General features: G+C 45.2%; 1 protein-coding gene across 1 annotated transcript in view; it reads right to left on the bottom strand.

Annotated features, from left to right (window-relative positions):
* ARID1A (AT-rich interaction domain 1A) overlaps nt 1-19,926 on the bottom strand; it is a 77,395-nt gene that overhangs the window by 13,984 nt on the left and 43,485 nt on the right. Inside the window, exons 5-10 of the mRNA XM_008148035.3 lie at nt 6,514-6,754; nt 6,139-6,228; nt 5,163-5,330; nt 4,205-4,517; nt 2,629-2,774; nt 2,429-2,538 (exon numbers count right to left, since the gene is read on the bottom strand). Of these exons, the coding sequence (XP_008146257.3) occupies nt 2,429-2,538; nt 2,629-2,774; nt 4,205-4,517; nt 5,163-5,330; nt 6,139-6,228; nt 6,514-6,754 (1,068 nt within the window). The remainder of the gene's footprint in view (nt 1-2,428; nt 2,539-2,628; nt 2,775-4,204; nt 4,518-5,162; nt 5,331-6,138; nt 6,229-6,513; nt 6,755-19,926) is intronic.

The following is a 19,926-nucleotide window of genomic DNA, read 5'->3' as shown; positions in this document are numbered from 1 at the left end:
CAACCTGTCGTTTGGTCAATTTGCATACTAGCCTTTTATTATATAGGACTAGTGACCTGGTGCACAAAATCCATGCACATTAAAAGGGGATTAATTAGAGGAAATAATTTAATATTGCTATTTGCCCATTCTCTATAATAGAAGTGTCAGAGATAAAAGAAAATTAGTAAAATGTATATGAAAACCTTCCTCCTGTCAGAGTCCGGGGCACACCATGGGTCCCAGAATCAAGTCCCCGCAAACTCATATGCACCTTAAAATCGCGTGAGACCCAGACCTGCCCCCAGGCCCCCCCCCCCCGCCATTGGGCTAGATCCAGACCCGGCCAGTCCCACCCTTGTCAAGCCCTGCCGGGCAGGGGGCGTAGCCTCAGGTCCCCTGGTCTGGCGCCAGGATGGGGGGCATGACCTGAGGTCCCACAGCCTAGACCGGGGCGGGGGCGTGGCCTGAGGTCCCCCGTCAAGCGGAGAGAGGGGGGCACAGCCTCAGGTCTCCCGGCTCAGCACTGGGAGGGGGGCACTGCCTCAGGTCCCCCATCAAGCCCCACTGGGCAGGGGCGTGGCCTGAGGTCCCCCAGCCTGGTGTCGGGGTGGGGTGATCAGCCTGAGGTCCCCTAGCCCAGCACCAGGACGGGAAGCACACCTTGAGGTCCCCTGTCAAGCCGGGCGGCGGGTGTGGCCTCAGGTCCCCTGGCCTGGCACTGGGGTGGGGGGTGTGGCCTGAGGTCCCCCAGCCTGATGCCAGGGCGAGGGTGAGGCCTGAGGTCCCCTTTCAAGCCCTGCTGGGTGGGGGGCACGGCCTGAGGTCCCCTGTCAAGCCCTGCTGGATGGGAGGCATGGCCTGAGGTCCCCTGTCAAGCCCCACGGGGCAGGGGAGGGCATAGCCTCAGGTCCCTGCTGATTGCTAGTTAAGGCTCCTTATGGGAACTTGGCCTAAGCTGTGGGTGCAGCCAGCTTTGTGACGGAGTGATGGTCATTTAGCATATTCCCTCTTTATTAGATAGGATAGGACACCAACCATTCCTGCTGTTCTTAGTTCTGTCCAGGAAGAGAAGAGCAACTTGTTGCCCATGTTATATGCCATCTAACAATGCACAAGGACAGGGGGCACAGTTTCATAGAGAATTATACACTGCAGATCTGGCTTCTACACTAATAAAAGAGAAACATGTAAATTGACCGTACCTCAGATACGCCCACCAGCCAAGCCCACCAGCCAATCAGGAGAAAGTATGCAAATTAACCCAACCAAGATGGCTGCGGCCACAGAGCGAGCAGGAGGCTTTGGTTTCCCTGGCAATGTGCCCGCTCTGGCCTCCGCTCAAGGCTACAAAGTTTCAATTATAGAAGATAAATAAATCCCAGATATCAGGGCCTCCACTTGGGTTGCCGGGGGGCGTGGCCAGCCTGCAAACCACCACAGGCCCCTCACCTAGGCCGCCCCACGCCCCAAGGGAACTCCCACCCTGATCCAGGACACCCTTCAGGGCAAACCAGCCGGCCCCCAGCCATGCACCAGGCCTCTATCCTATCTAATAAAAGAGCAATATGCAAATTGACTGTCACGCCAACACACAAGATGGCTGCCCCCATGTGGACACAAGATGGCCAGCAGGGGAGGGCAGTTGGGAGGGACCAGGCCTGCAAGTGAGGGCAGTTAGGGGTGACCAGGCCTGCAGGGGAGGGCAGTTAGTGGCAATCAGGCTGGCAGGGGAGCAGTTAGGCATCAATCAGGCTGGCAGGGGAGTGGTTAGGGAGTGATCAGGCTGGCAGGCAGAAGCAGTTAGGGGCAATCAGGAAGGCAGGCAGGCAGTCGAGCAGTTGGGAGCCAGCAGTCCTGGATTGTGAGAGGGATCCCAGATTGGAGAGGGTACAGGCTGGGCTGAGGGACACACACCCCTGTGCACGAATTTCGTGCACTGGGCCTCTAGTATCCTCATAATAGGCAGCTATGAGATCATTATGTTTTTGAGAGCTTGTTTGGAGGTTCTAGCAGGGGAGCGCAGCTACTCGTATACCCTTGACCGAAGACCGGTCCTCTCCTCTGGGGGGAAGGTCGTCCTCTTCGACCGAGCGCGCAGCTTCGGGAGGGACGCACATGGATCGGTGAGGGAGGAGGGGGACACCCGCCTAGCCAGCCAGATCAGCCGAATCAACCCTGGCGATCAATGGGGTGACAGATGTCGCAGCCAGATCGCCCTCACATCCGAGATCATTATGTTTTTTACATCAGAACCCCATAGACTAACTCAAACCTAATTCAATGAGCTACTATCCTGGGACCCTTCATAAGGAGGAGAAACAACCTTATCTGAGACTATCTATTTGGTGTCATAAAAGGCTAAAGTCTAATCACCCTTTTCTTTTTCTTTCCTATCACTGGAAAGGATGGAAAGAAAGTTGAGAAGAGTCAAGATATAAATCATTACTTTAGATTTGGATTCTGTCTTGGGTGTCCCATCAGCCTTGTTGTTCATTTTGGTGGCTGGAGTTAACTTGACATCCCCAAGGCCCATCATCTCTGGGCTGGCTGCCATCCCTATAAAAACGAAAAATATTCTTTAATAGGCTTGTGACACGAAGATCACTCTGGAAGAAATCCCTGGGCTGAGCAATGACTAGGACTTACCTGCTGAATTGTTGGCCATGGTTCCACCCATTGGATATGGAGGTCCCTGAGGGTTGATCATGCCAGCCATACTATTAATCCCTTGTCCATAGGGAGGTCCGGTTCCCATTATACCCCCTTGATTCATATTGGGGTAGCCTGGTGGCCTGCGAAAGATGAGAAGAGAGACAGAGAGAGAGAGAGAAAGAGCGAGAGAGAGCATGAGAGAGACCAGAGTTAGAAACACTAATCTTTCAGATTTGGACTTGAGCTACATAGGGTTGTGTGAGTCAAGATCATCTAGTTAGGCTAACAAAGAAAAAGTGTATGGATCCCCAAACCACAATCATGCACTACCTGACTTAGATATTTTTATCTTCCACCTCCCACAAAAGCTTCTAAGAGGGCTCAAGCCCCAAATGGGAAACCATAGCTCAATTTTAAAGGAAACACTCCTTGAAGAATGAAATCCTACCCTGTCACTTAAGTACTACCAGCCTCTAAGGCACCTTCAAAGTCAAGCGTGTTTCCATTTAAAGAGCCCTCTCTATGCCAAAAGGCCTATATTGCTCAATTTTATCACTCTTTGTCACATTAAACCTCAACCAAACTGGAGCCCTCAGCAGCAAAGCACCTGGCAGAAGCAGGGAAGGCTTGGCATTCTTTCTTGATGGGCCTTCTACAAACTTTGTGCTTTCATCATTTTGAAGTACCAACTAAAACCCACCTCTTTACAGTTACAGTCAATCACCCTATTCTACCTTGGCTCATTAATATCCTAATACGACTAATCACTTTAAGAACTATAGGCACCAATAATGGAATACAAGGACAGTGCCTTCAAAAATAGAGGAATCAGCCAGGCCGGTGTGGCTCAGTGGTTGAGTGTTGACCTATGAACTAGGAGGTCATGGTTTGGTTCCTGGTCAGGGCACATGCCCGGGTTGTGGGCTCAATCCCCAACAGGGAGTATGCAGGAGGCAGCCGATCAATGATTCTCTCTCATCATTGATGTTTCTATCTCCCTCTCCCTGAAACCAATAAAAATATATTAAAAACAACAACAACAAAAGAAAAACAAAGAGGAATCATATTCACTGAAGCCCATGGCCAAGGAAGAAAAGATCAATCTTCAAGTCATTAAACAAGATCACATGAGACTTCTTCACTTTAGCACCAGAGTCAACTGCACAGGACCACACAGGAAAAAAAGACAAATCACAGCCCTACCATCCTTTATTTCTCACACCACAGATTCAAGTCATATGTATTATTTTGGAAACGAAGAAACTACATTGACAGAAGAAATGAAGAAACTCTGAAGACTTATTTTTTATGGATCAAAATAACCTCTGCTTTATAAAGTTCTTTACATATGATACCTGGTCATGTGAAATTTGATACCAATTTATGATATTTAAGAATCAGAACTTTTGTTGTGTTTTTCACTATAAGAAAGGCTAATTTTTAAAGAGCTCTTAATAAAATGCATATTTACCATAATAACATGATTTAGGTCCAGAAGTATCTCAATGACCTGAATGATTCTACAATTTATTTCCTTACACTGACACCCTCTTCACTTCCCAGGCCTTACCTGTTTTGGATAGAGTTGGCAGCAACATGCATGGCGACAGCAGTTTCTTGAGTTTTCCGGTTCATGCCCCCTGGTGGGGGACACATCCCTGACCCAACCTGAGGTGGCATATTGGCCATGTTAGGGCCATAAGGCCGGTTGCCCATGGAGGCATGACTCATTCTCCCTGGAGGGAGTGTGCCATAAGGTGGGATACCAGGCTGCCCATGCATCTGACCTCCAGCACCCATAGGGTTCATGCTTCCAGCCATGCCTGCACTGGGGTAGTTAGCATTGGGCAAGGCATTATAGTTTGGTTGCCTGGGGTAGCCTCCTGGAAGAAGAAGAAGGAAAGAAGACACAGAGACTTGATTAGTGACTCATTAGCAACTCACTAATGCTCAAACTCTAAAATTCCAAAGATGAAAAATAGTAAGAATCATTCGAGATTTGGTCTGGAAAGAGCCCAATTTTACCCCATTAAAAAAAAAGGTTAAGGGAAGGGTAGAAGCACATAAAGATGGGCCTCAGTTGTCCCCTCGTCTTAAAGACAGCACAGAGCAAGACTGACTGGCAGGCAAGGCTGGCTTTGCTGCTATCCAGGTTCAACAACTCCAGAAATTGTTTCCTTTCTACATTCTTACCTTCTTTCCCATGCTATATGAAAGACATTCTATCTTTAGTCTGTCTAGGGCTAATTTTTAAGAAAGATCCATTCTATTAGGACTAATATACTAAAAACAAGTATAATGGATAATTACCATTTACTGATTGTCTGTATTCAGTCGTGAGCTAAACACCTTATCCCCATTCAAGGATTTTCCCATGGTAACAGTCCTGCCCTACTTTAGGGCCTGGCTTTGGTGAATTAAAGGCAAACAACAATTCTACTCTTTACACCCTGGACAGCAGCATATCAGACAAGGAACTGTTTTCTCGTCTCATCTCTTATGTACTCCTAACTGGGTAGTATACTCACCTTGTGGGCCATACTGACTCCCCTGGGGACCATAGCTCCCCATGGAGTTCTGCTGGTAGGAGCCCATGCCAGTGTGCATCTGTCCTCCAGAAGGCTGACGCGGAGATAAGGCCGAGCCGGGCTGGGGGGAACTGTACTGAGGCATCTGGGGGTTCCTCTGCATGTAACCTATTTGTGGGTAGTGCCCATATATATTAGTTATTACTTCGATATAATGGGAACAAATGCTCTCCCTTATCCTAGGACTTCACCATCTCCATTTTATTTAGCAACTAATTGAATGACGTCTCTACCTTATTTGCTATATAACTGTGTGCCATTTTAGGTATCCTTCAAAATGACATAGCCATTAACCAGATCACGCCAACTCTTTCTACTAAATGGGGGGTTGAAAAGACAAATAGCAATTACAGAAAAACTAAAACGGTGCAGGATTTAAAGAGTAAAGATTCAATGCTGAGTTTTAGCATTTGCTGACCAAACTGGGCACAATGTATGTAGGGGGGAATACATCAAAACACAAACACTAAGAAACAAAGAATGACGGTGGAAGAACACAGTTCTGGAGTAACTACATGGCTAAGCCCACTCTTAACTTCACAACTGTTGTTGAAATTGTCCTACACTTCATGGCCATAGAGTTCTCTAAAAGCTATTTTGCACAGGATAATTAACACATTGCAGACGGATCACAAGAATTCTCACTTCATATTACACAGTGTTTTACAAAGTATCATACTTTAAAAAGATATTAGCTTATAAGAACATGTAATAAATAACTTCAAAATGCAATGGGTATTTAATTTTAAAGCGTGCCTTTAACATTTAATGTAAAACGTTTTTTGTACTCATTCAATAGAAACTTATCTGGCTACTGGGTAAAGCTAGCAATAAAACTACTGGTCCCCAACGTGTTAAGTTTCAGCCTTAGCCTCTCCCCACACCCACCCCGACACTCCCAAGCCCAGGCTCTTACCTCGATCTTGGGCAATGCTTGATTGGTTCATGGAAGGATGCATGATGCTGTCCGATTGGCCACTGGGTGGCCGAGGTGGCATCTGGTTGCCTGCTCCAGATAGAGAAAGTAAGCCAATCATGGCTAAGCCTGGAATTCTAGCTAGGTGGTCAATTCAGAGCTGGAAATGGCTCCTGAGAAGATCAAACACCTCCCAGTATTAAATACACAGAGAGCTCCAACAAAGGGGCTCCCATCTCCCTTCTTCAAATGCTGAAGAGAAACTTTGCAGACATCACCAGAGATTCTTTCTCTGCCAGTGAAGGCTGGGCTCCTTGATATTGTTGTAAGCCAGTCCCTGTCCCCCTCTCCCCAAAACCCAGCACTTGAGGGTACCTGGCACTGCAGCAGGCGAGAGTGGTCCTGAGCGAGATTGAGCAACACTGGCGGGAGAGCCAACAGGGGACGGGGAGGGGCCTCGGATGCCAGGCAGGTGAGGGGAGGTATGAGGAGAAAAAGGAGACTGAGCTGGATTACTCTGCTCTCCTTGGCTGCTGGAAATCCCTGATGTGCTCACTCCAGGGCTCAGAGCTCCTTCTGTCCCCATGGGGAGATCATCTATTGAACCAGATAGATCCTGAAACATACCACAATATCTCAATTAGCAATATTAGGCAGAAAGACTCTTCTTTCAACAATTCTACTTCATGATTAACATTTCCCTTAAACAACCAAGGGCAAGCACACCACACATTATGTTGTTGTGATACTATAGCTTACGTATGGCAAACTATTAAGGACCAGATAGAAAAATATTTTAGACTCTGTGAGCCAGATAGTCTTCTTCAAGTATAATTACTCAACTCTGCCATCATAGTGCAAAAGAGCAGTCACAGATAATAAAGTTTTATTGAAACAGCCACATCCATTTGATTATTCAGAAAAACAAGTAAATGGCCTACAATCTGTAGTTTGCTGACCTCTGGCCTATCCATCAGAAGCAGATCTAGTACTTTTCTTTTCCAGCCTCAATTTCCACAGTTGTAAGAGTGCAGCATTTCAGTGAGCCTTTAATTCTTTTCCACTGAGGAAGCTTTATAAAACACTGCCAGGAGAGTACCAGGAGCCAGAAGAGAATGTTAACAAGTTTGGGCAGTAATCACAGATCCCCGCCCCTCAGATTATTATAACCTATACTAGAGGCCCAGTGCACGCAATTCCTGCACTGGGGAGGTGGGGGGGGGGGCGGGGTCCCTCAGCCCAGCCTGTACCCTCTCGCAGTCTGGGAGCCCACGGGGAGCGGGCCTAAGCTGCCAGTCGGACATGCGCTGTCGCTCTCCTGCAATGCTGCTGTGCTCACCAGCCATGAGCCCAGCTTCTGGCTAAGCGGAGCTCCCACAGGGATAGCTCCTGCATTGAGCATCTGCCCCCTCGGGGGATGTCCAACTGACGGGGAGTGGGCCTAAGCCGGCAGTCAGATATCCTTATTGCTGCCGTAGAGGCAGGAGAGGCTTGCTTGCCAGCCGTAAGCCTGGCTCAGGGCTTCTGGCTGAGCGGTGCTCCCCCTATGGGAGCACACTGACCACCAGGGGGCAGCTCCTGCATTGAGTGTCTTCCCCCTGGTGGTCAGTTTGCATCATAGCAGCTGTTCGGTCAATTTGCATATTAGTCTTTTATTATATAGGATTTACTAAGGACTCACTTTCTCCAAGTTACCATATTTTAATATACTAGTATAAGGGGTAGGGGGTGAAAAAGGGATATACTGCATAGAACAAAAAGGTCTGGGCCTATATTCCTAACAAATGTTTATCAACTGAACAAATTCAGTTTTCTCCCTAGTTTTAAGTTGTACAATGAAGAGTTGGTATTTACTTGGGAGCTTTGCTTGTCTTGAAATAATCAGTAGAGTTCGCTTTGGGTAGATACAATCCAAAATTAGCAATCAGAAGCTCAATATGAAAAAAATTCACCCCAGGAAATGCACCCTCAACTCAACTCCCTGCCCCATGTTCATTCTCTAGCTCAACACCACACATTAACTTCAGACTAGAAACTAAATGTTCCTCGAAGAAAGGATGAGAGCTTTGGATAAGGGGTCAGGTCTGAGTTAAACAAAGAGTTATCTTAAAGACACACACCTGAAGAGGCCTGATTTGAGTCTATTCCTATTCCCACAACAAGCTCACCTTGGAAATATCAGTTCAAGGTGGCACCTTTAGGCTCTCTTCCAAGTATCCAGGTTGGTTACTTTACTAGGCTGGAAGCATTTCTGCTGAGTTCTAACGAAACAAAGCTTGCCCTGAAGGCAAGGCAGGTAGGTAGGTAGGTAGGTAGGTGGGTGTGTAGTTGTGTCTATGTCCAGCTCTCTGTGTTAGCTGAGAAGTTAGAAAATGCTAACTTTCCTACTAGTACACAATAGCATGCTTTAAAAATGCAGTTAGGCCCTAACTGGTTTGGCTCAGTGGATAGAGCATCTGCCTGCGGACTGAAGGGTCCCAGGTTCGATTCTGGTCAAGGGCATGTACCTTGGTTGAGGGCACATCCCCAGTAGGGGGCGTGCAGGAGGCAGCTGATCGATGTTTCTCTCTCATCGATGTTTCTAACTCTCTATCCCTCTCTCTTCCTCACTGTAATAAATCAATAAAAAAAAAAAAAAAAAAAAAGAAGCCCTTCTCTAGCCCTAGCCTGTTTGGCTCAGTGGATAGAGCGTCGGCCTGTGGACTGAAGGGTCCCAGGTTCGATTCCTGTCAAGGGCACATGCCCAGGTTGTGGGCTCGGTCCCCAGTAGGGGACATGCAAGAGGCAGCCAATCAATGATTCTCTCTCATCATTGATGTTTCTTCTCTCCCTCTCCATTCCTCTCTGAAATCAATAAAAATGTAAAAAAAATAAAAAAAAAAAAAGCTGCCCTTCTCCAGGTAACATCAAAGAGCCTCTTCCCCTCAAAGGCCTAAAGTACCTGGACTATAAAGAGCCTTGGGTTCACACCAAGAGAGTAGGGATTCCATTCCCATGTTGAGGGCTAAGCTATCTGAGCTAAGGAGAGTAAACTCAGAGAGACAGCAAGATGATGAGAGAAGCCAACTATGTATGCCAGAAAAGGCCTCAAAAGCCACTTGTTAATCTCTGGTCTGTAACAGAAACCACAGCCCAATGCTCTGTTTTAGGGACCAGTAAGTTCCTTCAGCATTCCTTCCTACAGTCTCTATTCCTTATCAAACAACCAGTTTTTGCTAATAAAAGTTACTTGCTAACATGAAAAAGAAATCAGTATATTTTGCAACACAATAGGAATCAAAGGTCTCTCCATAAGACAAGAACTTGGCTCTGTTCAAATGGCTTTGAAAAATTAAGTGTCTTGAACATTTCTGTCTTTTCAGTAAAACATGAACATTCTCATGCTAAAAACAGTTCAGAGAGTGTATGTAAAGCCAAAGTCCCCCTTTGCTCTCTTTCTGCTGCCTTCAACAGAGGAACCCTGTTCAATTTGGTGTGTATTCTTGGAGACCTTCTGAGGAACAGAGGAGGGGAAAGAAAAAACCCAACCACAACCCACCAACTACTGCTACAGAGCCAGGGCAGGGCTTTCGGATGCTCCTTCAGCCACACTTCTGTGCAAACCCAGGCTCTCCACAAGTGTATGTCCCAGTCCAGCTGAGGGAATCCCAGTCGCCTGAAGAAAATACCGGCAGCCCCTGAGGCTGGGTTCTCAGGACCCTGGAGACATCTGTGGTGACAAGGTGGTGGCTTCCTTCACAAAGGCACTTTGAGGAGAGCTGCCAGTTTTGGTAAAGTGCTCTGAGATCCTTGGAGAAAAAGTGCTAAATAAACCACTGTCAACAGCAGCCCCACGTGGTCTGGGGTACATAGGCATAAACAATAGTATGGAAAGCAGCAGCATTAATATTCCTATTCTCAGATTTGGTTGATTTGAGGCCAGTCTCTCAAACTGTCATTTTCATCAGTTGGCAACTGGTCAGCATGAGTAGGTGATTAAAAAAAATAAATTAAGAACCAAAATATAGCACAGGAAGGGCAGACCATTTACATTAATATAAATAATAACTACCATTTGAGCATCTGCAACGTGCCAGGTACCTTACGGAGTTAATTCTTAGAAATAGGTACTTCTACCACTAACATGATGAAGATGAGCAAGCTGATGCTCAGAGAGATGGGGTTACATGCCCAAGTCATCCAGCAAGCAAATGGCAGAAACTAGGTTTTGATTCCAGGTCTGCTGAACCCCAGAGCTCTCCATTAAGCTGGTATTATATGAGCCGAGGAAAAAGTACCACACCCTTGAGTTAGGAGACTAAGGCCCAACTCTTGGTACTTATCAGTTGTGACCTTGGGTAAGCTGGCAAAAAAACCAGGCTTTGGTTTCCCTCAATTATATAATGAGGGGACTAGATAAATCTGAGTTTGTGACACCACTGGGGCTTATGCATGAAACACCACTGGCATTATGGTCAGGATCATATGAAATATGCTATACCTTGGAATGAGAGATATGACAACACACAAGCAAGTGTAAGATGTAAGACATACCTTCAGTCCTGGTGGCTAATCACAAGTAAATGTTTTTATTGGGAAATGAGAGGGAGTTGTAAGCGCAGACTCCAAAAGAAGTCTCCCCCCTCTATCTACATGAACAGAAACTGCTCTGAACTCCATGTCCTTTTACTGCACAGGACACACCTCTGCTTTCTACCCTACAAAAAGCCAGTTTTTCAAGTCTTTTGTTCCACAAAAAGCCGGATATATGGCTGTTGAGTCAGACCTTGATGTGCTTAACTTGTCGGGCTTTCCACAACATACTTATCACAGACAAAGTTCAATCAATCCCAGCCCCAATTCTCCATAGTGGGGGCTGCCTTTAGAATTTCAGGACTCAGGTTCTTAGTCTTCCCAAAAGGGCTCACCTAACAAATACTTTCTAGGAGGACCGCTGTAAGAATTACAGCTCTGCCTCTTAAATGGAAAGAGGTTTTCCTAGATTTTGTCTCCTCCAAGAACAATCCTGCTAAGAGATGGGAGGTGAGATCAGCCCACTCAGTGCCCTGCCAGTTCCAAGGAAGCAGCAGGGCCAGGGAGAATTTTCTCATGTGTTTCCAAAGTGTTTCATGAATTTTATTGCTCATCTACCATGCAGATCAAAAACACTGGAGCAGGTCCAACTATTTCACACAGAATCTCACACTCCAGGCTGGCTCCAGCCCTGAAAGCCTTCGTTTCTTCACTTGAAACACTGCCCAATGTTATTTTGGGATGTGACCTGATAGAGAAAGCCCATAGGGACTCCATGACGATAACTGTTCCAGCTGTGATTGGTTGCCCAGTCCCAGCGAGTGCCAGCATGGGTTTGTTAGGCTCTGCTGACAAACAGAACTCAGCAGCTAACACCTTCTCTTCACACCACAACAAAACCATGCCCAAAATTACACAGTCCATACCTCAGTGTGTGTGTGTGTGTGTGTGTGTGTGTGTGTGTGTGTGTAAGGGGGGGTTTGCTAGTACTCTCATAGGAAGGGCTGCAAGTTCTAACATGAATTGGCTGCCTGATGAAGAACATTATCAAGCAGGAAGATACCATCTCAGGGTTAGATGAGGGGGGTTTAAACAATCTCCAACAGAGCCTCATGAGGATATCAGTTCTTTGCTGGGCAAATTAAATAACGTCAACAGGCAAATCTAAATAACAGGGTCATGACAATAATCAGATTCAGGTTTCTCTCATAAATGTGGCTGAATCTTTGAGAAATGGAGCTTTTGTTAACCGATACATGAGGTTCTTGTATTCTTTCAGCTGTGAAGAGCTTTTGCCAAGTTGTGCTAACTACTGGCAGGGAAACCATCCACCAAGAGAGCCAGGTAAATCCTACACACATACGTATAGTAACTTTGTGTGATGGGAACCTTGCAACTCAACCATACTCATGTAAATGACAATCCTTGAATGAAAAAAGTCCAAATGCATAGCTTGAAGTGACCAAGTCTGTACTAGCAATTTGTCAATTATTTTCCTAGCCTGACAGGAGGCTGCTCCCACGCTGGAGAATGGGAGGAAATCCTGAAGAACACAGAAAAGGCTGGAAAATCTAACCCTTGAAAAAAGGCAGGTGGTAGGAAAGGAGGCAACAGCTTTAACAAATTTTAAAACAAAACACATTTAACTACATAGGAATTACTTAAGGCACATACGTTTTAGGAAGACTGGTTTTTCCATAAAGCCTTCCTTAAGATATTGCCAAGGGTAAGGAGGAGAAGATGCTACCTTTCTATCAAACACTTATAAAAATTTTCAGTACAATAAAGTTCCAGTCATAGGTTCTCCGTTGTTTTTTCCCCCTCAGTCTTTGCTAAATGGAAGGAAGGGATATCTGACCCATCCTAGACTGGTAGGGGTTCCAGAGTATAGAACTGCTGCCCTGTTGTTCCAACAGATTAACTGCCATCCCTGCCTAGAAAGCAGATTGGCTGGTGCTGGCTGAAATGCTAAGAACAAATCAACACACCAGAAAAGGCTGCCTCTTGCTAGTGGCAGTACTTCCACATCAGGGCCAAGCAGGTGGTAAGGAAGGGGGAAGAAAAGATGCAAAGGGTGACAGGCTGACACCATCCCTTTTAGCTTAGGATCAAGTATCATCTCCTGCCTCAACTACATTCAGTGTTCAGAATAGCAGAAATTGTTCCAGGAAAGGCTCAGAGAACTCCTAACCCCTTCCCCTAAGTTTCCAAAACCCCTTATTGTTCTGGGGATGATGGATCATTTCTTCCTGGTACCTTCCAGCTGCCTGGTGAGGATGGCACAACAGATAAAAGGTCAGACTCTCCTTGTCTTCAGAATGTTTTTTAGGGGTCCTCTTCTAGGAGAAAATCCCCTTTATATACTCATCAGAATGCATAAGTAAAGCTCTGGGAGACCAAATCTCCGAATTCAAAGAATATTGAAAAGAGGAAGAAAGCAAGTCCCTTTGTGTTTCCCTCTCAAAGGGAGACAGAACTGACATAAGTATGTGACTATAATGTGTTCAACCCTAAGGTATATGTGATTTACTCACATTTTGTTCTCACAATCATCTTCTGATATAGGTATCAAACCTATTTTAACAAAGCAGCAGGAAGCTCAGAAGTTAAATGACTTGCCCAAGAACAGAGAACTATTAAACATAAGAATTGGGGTTCAAACCCATATTCCTGATTCCAAAGCCTGCACTCTTTCCATCATAAGGTGGAAGCTGGCCACTATCAAAGGCTCCATGTTCCAAACAGGGTCAGGCAACAACTCTTCTCCAAAATGCTGGGTGATTAGCCGGCCTCACTTAGATCTTCTGTAGAAGGAAAGACTAAAACAATGCTACAATGTTCCCCTCTTAGCCACTCTTCCTATAAACCACTCTTGCTTTCTAAACCTACTTTCATAGTTTACTTCAAATCAGCTGTTTCACCTTAACTCTCTTAAGTTAAACCTACCTTTTTTTACCCTAAAGGTTATAATATTTTTTTTTCACCTCTGGGTCTTTAGAAGGGTACTTAATGTACCAGGGGGAAGAGAGGAGAGAATGGCTTAGAATCTAAGGAGACAAGCAAGAAGTTAAGTCCCATGAAGGTAGGTATCTACTGGTTTTCATACTGAATATTGTCAAGCACAAGGATGTGACCCAAAGAGAAAAGTCAAACATCCCTGGCCTCCAGGTGGCCTCATCTCAGGCAATTTCAAAACCTCACCCTTTCCTCCTCACACAGCCCTGCAGCCACCCTTCCAAACTGGAGGACAATTGGGCCTTTTTAGGGACCCTATTCCCCAAACTACAAGATGGGAAGCTCCTCTGTGGGGGCAAAAGCCAAGCATACTTTAATCCCCTGCCCATAGCCATGCTCCAACAATGGGCAACAGAACTGTCCTCTAACATGGTAGGGTGATCCATTACCCACCCAGAGGATAAATTAGTGGGAAAAACAATTGCTTGAACTCGCACATTAGGTACAGCAACTATAGACTAAATCGTTTTTGGGGTTTTTTTTGCGGTGGGTGGGGAGGAGGGGAGGGGAGTTAATGGGGGCAAAAAAGGGGCATCTGTAATATTTTCAACAATAAAGATAAAGTATAATAAAAAATAAAATCGTTTTTTGCCTTGGAAACTTCAAAGACGAGAACAGCTTTGTGGGGGACAAAGCCTCCATAGTCATAGTACAATTTCCCTTACCCCTCACCCCACAGGACCCAGAGTCCCTTCAAGGCTCCTCTGGACCTCATGCAACAGGACTAACAGCACTGTGCTGAATTTGCCCTTTCTCCCACTAGCCTGTGGCACCAAAGCAGGACCAGGCTATATTCTCCTGTTATTATTATTTTTTAAAATATATTTTTAGTGATTTCAGAAAGAATGGGAGAGGAAGAGAGAGATAGAAACATCAATGTTGAGAGGGAATCATTGATTGGCTGCCTCCTGCATGTTGGACCAAGCCTGCAACCCAGGCATGTGCCCTTGACCAGAATTGAACCTGGGACCCTTCGGTCCTCAGGCTGATGCTCTATCCACTGAGCAAAACCAGCCAGGGCTATTCTCCTGTTATTGACCAGAAAAATGTCAGGCACACAAAAGACAAAAAGCCCGATAAACGTTGCTGAACCTAGAATCTACTTCTTTAGACCCAATTTCAATTAGTCCTCTCTCTTTCCTTTAATCATCCTTCCCCCACCTTAACCCTGTACCTGAACTATGGACCTCCATATTCAGGAAGGCACTCTTAGGTAGCATCAAGGGAACCAAATGCTGTCTAAAACTGTCAAGTACAACCCTGAATGGGCCTTGGCCACTTGGGTAAGCGCTCTTTGATAAAATTGCAGTGCAGGGAAGAACCATATGGAAAGGAGGCTGTTAGGAGGCAGAGCTGTGTCACTGGAACAATTTCAATCTAAGTACAAAAAATACAAGAACCTACTGTTCTAATCCACCACAGCAAAATCTTAAGAGGTGGGTCTAACTCTTGGAGGCTGAGGGTGTTGCTGAGGTGTAAAAGGGGAAGAAAGACTGTTGTGTTGCCTGCATTCCTGTGGTGGGAGCCCCTGCAAACAGCAGCTTGGCCACTGCAGCAGCCATTGATTTTCCAGGGGTCGATATTCTGCTACCACAGATCTGCTCTGCTACAGGTTTAATCACATTGAGTGCTTCTTTCTGCTCAACATCTCCCCTGCACTTCTCCCTCCCCAAACCAATAAAACAAACACCAAACAATGAGAACTGGCCATGGATAGATGGTGCTACCCACAGAGAAATTCTAAGCACCAGCTCCAAAGAAGCCAAAGCTACATGGGTAGTCTGCAAGAAGCTGCAGGGATAGGTCCACAGGCCCTAGAGAACATTTTAACCCCTTGCCCAACATTCCTACAAGACCCTTTAAATAATTCCAAGATTTTGCATTAAAAAATCAAGCCTTAGCCAGGTAGCTCAGTTGGTTAGTGTCATCCCAATACGACAAGGTTGTGGGTTCGACCCCCCAATCAAGGCACATATAAGAGTCAACCAATGAATGCATAAATAAGTGAAACCATAAATCAATGTTTCTTTCTCTTTCTCTAAAAATAAAAGAATAACTAAATAATCCAGATTCCCAACTTAAAAAAAAAATTAAAAAATCCTAGAACTCCCACAGGGCACTAATCAGTTGAAACCTTGCTTTCCAATTTGTCAGTCCCCACCAGGCCTGCATAATACCATGTTAACAACCTAATCAGCCTTCCAACACACACTTCTCATTCTGCAAAGGCTTCTCATTTGCACACGAGATTTGGCCAAAAATGTAGTGTTTCAAGGGTCACTAGCTAACAGACTCTTCATTCCAGATATGAAAAAAATGAAACTGGGTCAGAGATGGCCTGAGTTAGAGCAGTCAAGAACAGTGCATATTAATGGAATTGGGCTGTTCTAATCACAGCAAGAAATGAGCATGGTAAAGAAGAACTTCCTACTTTCTCCAAGCCAAGCATTTCCCTTTAGGAAGGCCAACCACATCGACCTTGTTTCACCATCAGCTTGAATCCTAGAACTTGAGCAAGGAGGGCAGGAAAAAGGGGAGAAAAAAGGAGAACCCACACACACAGCAGAATTCTAGGTATGGGAAGTATAAGGGGGAGGGGGTATTGCCTTAGGCTTTTACTTCACCTGGCTGCACCTCAAAATTATAGCAACCAGAAGCAAGCAAAGATGTAAAAATGTGTACAACTTGAGGAAGACAAAGTTGGCACTGTACTCAACATGGCTTAGATCAAGGTCTAGGGGGCTGTATGGCCTCCTTGGTTTGGTATTTAAAGCCCTAATTTTTAGCCCTGACCCAGTAGCTCAGTTGCTTAGAGCACTGTCCTGATACGCCAAGGTTTCGGGATTGATTCCCAGTCAGGGTACATACAAGAACCAACCAATGAATGCATAAATAAGTGGAACAACAAATTGATGCTTCTCTCTCTAAAATCAATAAATAAAATTTAAAAATAGGCCTAGCCAGTTTGGCTCAGTGGATAGAGCATTGGCTTGCAGACTTAAGGGTCCCAAGTTCAATTCCAGACAAGGGCACAGACCTGGGTTGCAGGCTCAATCCCTGGCCCCGATCAGGGCATGTGTGGGAGGCAACCAATGGATGTGACTCTCTCACAATGTTTCTCTATCTTTTCCCCTCCCTTCCACTCTCTCTAAAAATACCAATGGAAAAATATCCTCGGGTGAGGATTAACAAAAATAAATAATAAATAAAAAAATAAAGCCCTAAATTTATATTTGCCAGTGGTCTTTTTTTTACCATATGCCTACTGGTCTAGATAAAAATCTAAATATTTGGGGGGAGGGAGTGGAACAAACAGACCTGTGAGGAATGGATCTTAAATCAGAAAAGATAGCCATTGACCTTAAAGGCCATTAAAACCAAAGAGAACAATACTGAACATAGGGAGAGACACAGTCAAGTTCTAAAAGTAGAAAATGGAGGGGCAAGGGGATATGAATATTCTTGATAACAGTTCATCTGAACACTGATCCCTTTTATTTGGAACTTGGTTTCTCTTACCTTCCCCCAAATGTCAGGAAATTGCCTTCACTTATCTCAGTAAACAATACTCAATATTCCTCCCACATCAAAGCTGGCCTTAACGGACAGGTTTGCTGACTCTGAGCTTGCGCCTTCAACCCCTAGTTCCCACCTTCAACAAGGCATGGCTTCTTATAGCTTCCTTGGGAAAGATCAAATGGGAAGGAAGTGAACTAGCAGCTTGGAGGTGAGTTCTGCTGCGTGGCAATCAGTGATTATGTCATAATACAAGCCAATTCCATGCCGACACCAGGTGGGGAGGATGGAACAGGTTCAGGCCATGGAAGTGAATAAAGTAAAAGATCAAGCACTGGCCTCCAAAAGGGACAAAACTAGATCCAGCTTTCAGACAGAACACCAAATATGTTAGAAACATGGGAAAAAGATAACAGTTAATTCTATGCTTGATTTATCAGGTATGTTAACATAGTTCCACGCCTAAGGGTCCTCCCATCTGGACCAAGTTTAGAGGAACAAATTTTTATTCTGGTGTAGAGGAGCCCTAGTGGTTTCTATAAGAATAGTATTTATAGGGGGCAGGAGGAGGGGTGTCTTGGTTTATATCTTGTTCAAAAAGCTCAAGATCCACCCCCCCCCCCCCCCCCCACCAACCCCAGGATAAGAAACAGCTTAGCATTCACACATCTGTTAGACTGGCTTTCTGATTTTGGTTGGTCTTTTTGGAGAAGAACAATGGCAGCTTTGTAGACAGCACCAATAGGAAGGAAAGGGGGATGGGTGGAAGCAAGCCACTGTCACCAAGGCAACTGAGTTAATCCATATGTTGACTCAGGAATTTCAGGAAATTCTAGTTTTGGGGGTTTCTTCCTTCCAGAGTAAATGCTTCCTACATCTTCCTGGAGAGTAGACCCAAATCCAGAAACTATAGTATCACTACTTTTGCCAAGAAATCTCAACCCCACATCTCTCCATATCTCCTTGTCCCTCTCTCCAAAGAGAAGAGAACATGTAAGACAAAGTCTGGTTTTCTGAATATAGCATTCTTCCTTCTCTTAACGGAGCTTTTTGCTGGTCCTTTATGGGAATTGGTCCTAATAGTAACAGCACTGGACTGAAAGTCAGGGTACCCAATATTCTCCTTTACTGAATTGGCCTTGGGCAGGTCCTTTACTCCTCCCTCATATGTAAGGTGGGGGTAAGAAGGAGTGGTGGTGTTTGCATTAGTGTGGTAAATATTCTGTGGACTAACTCATGCTGCCCTTGTTCTATTCTTTTCATAATTGTAGAGGCTTAAAAAGCTGAAAACTACATATCCCAGAATCCTTGCAGATGAGTTTCTGACACAATTCAGGCTCTACTAATTAGAAACAGATTCAAGATTACCGTAGATTAAAGTATGGCAGAGACCATGTTTCTGTCTCCTTCACTTGTTTCTGCTGGAGCATTTCCATTTCATCTTCCAGGTAACTGGGTGTTGGTTCTGGTGGCAGCAACTGCTGATACTTCTTGATTCTAGCTTACTGATCCCCGGATAGCAGATTTAGAGCAATCAATCTGATAGTGGCTCACAAACAGGAGTTCCCTCAGTGGGTCAAATCTAGGTTTAGTTCTGTTCCTGAAGGACAAGCCTAGAGGTTGCTCCTTTCTAACAATTTTGTAAGACCAACTCCCAATATTAAATGCCTATTAAACAAACCCAGGCCTAGGGTTCAGAGTAGAAACCACTGTATGTGACACAGAATTACCAAATGATAATTTGAGAAGTTGTGGAGAGAGCAGAATTATTCACAAACTTATTTTCTGCTAAGTTAGCACCTTTTGGGGAAAATAGGCAAGATGGAGGAGCCTTAGAACTTTAAAATACGTTTGTTCAGGACATCCACCTTCACGTCTTCCTTTATACAACCTCCCTGCACCTTATCCCTCTACTCCACGCTCTGGGAGGATTGAATTGCTCACATAAGACGAAGATTGAGTCAGCACATGCGTTCCTTTTCATCCCTATATTCTCTATAATGCTTTTACTCTACTCTGCTGAGGATGGTATTACCTGCCCAACCCAAAGTAAGTATTCTCTGGGCTCTTAGGGAGGCTTGGGCTGGAAAGGGTACCAAGTGTCTTCCTCAGCAGCAGGAAATATGTTTATTAGTTCCAGGTGCAAAAGAATCAGGGCACACCTTCCTAAGAGCCCTAATGAGTAAAGACAAGGTTGGCCTACACAAGGTCCCAGTTTATCTTCTTATATAAATTTCTGGCAACCACCAGCTCCCTGTAGCAGTACTGAGACAAACTAAAAAACCATGTCAAATCCAAGTGGTATGCTTGGTGGGGGATGGGTTGTGTGTGTAACTTCTCACCAGTCCTCAGTAGGTAACTGACCTCAGGAGCCATCATACTAGAGGTAAGGTGCAGTTAGTATTCAGGCTGAAGTTGTTCTAAAGAAAACAAATGGTTCCAGCAAGAGGAATCTATGTGAGACACACAAGCAGGAAGCTGAGCTGAGCCACCAGTGACCAGAATAGAAACAGGAAATGGGCCCAGGAACGAGTATACAGAAATCTGCGGCAAGCAGCACAGGTTCAAGCAGGCACTAGCAGTATCAGGGCTGGAGCAGCGTGACTAAGATAGAGAATTGGATTGGCTAGCCCTGCCAGAGAACTAGCTTTCTAGAGAAGGGACAGCTACTTGCACAGGGTACACGCTGCTTTGAACATTCTGGGCAGATATGACAGGGTAGGTAGGGATTTCCTTTTTCAGACT

Source organism: Eptesicus fuscus, chromosome 9 (genome assembly GCF_027574615.1).
Source record: "Eptesicus fuscus isolate TK198812 chromosome 9, DD_ASM_mEF_20220401, whole genome shotgun sequence".
In the NCBI taxonomy this organism is placed as follows: domain Eukaryota; kingdom Metazoa; phylum Chordata; class Mammalia; order Chiroptera; family Vespertilionidae; genus Eptesicus; species Eptesicus fuscus.
The sequence above is the reverse complement of the archived record's forward strand: the minus strand, read 5'-3'. Positions and strand labels throughout refer to the sequence as shown.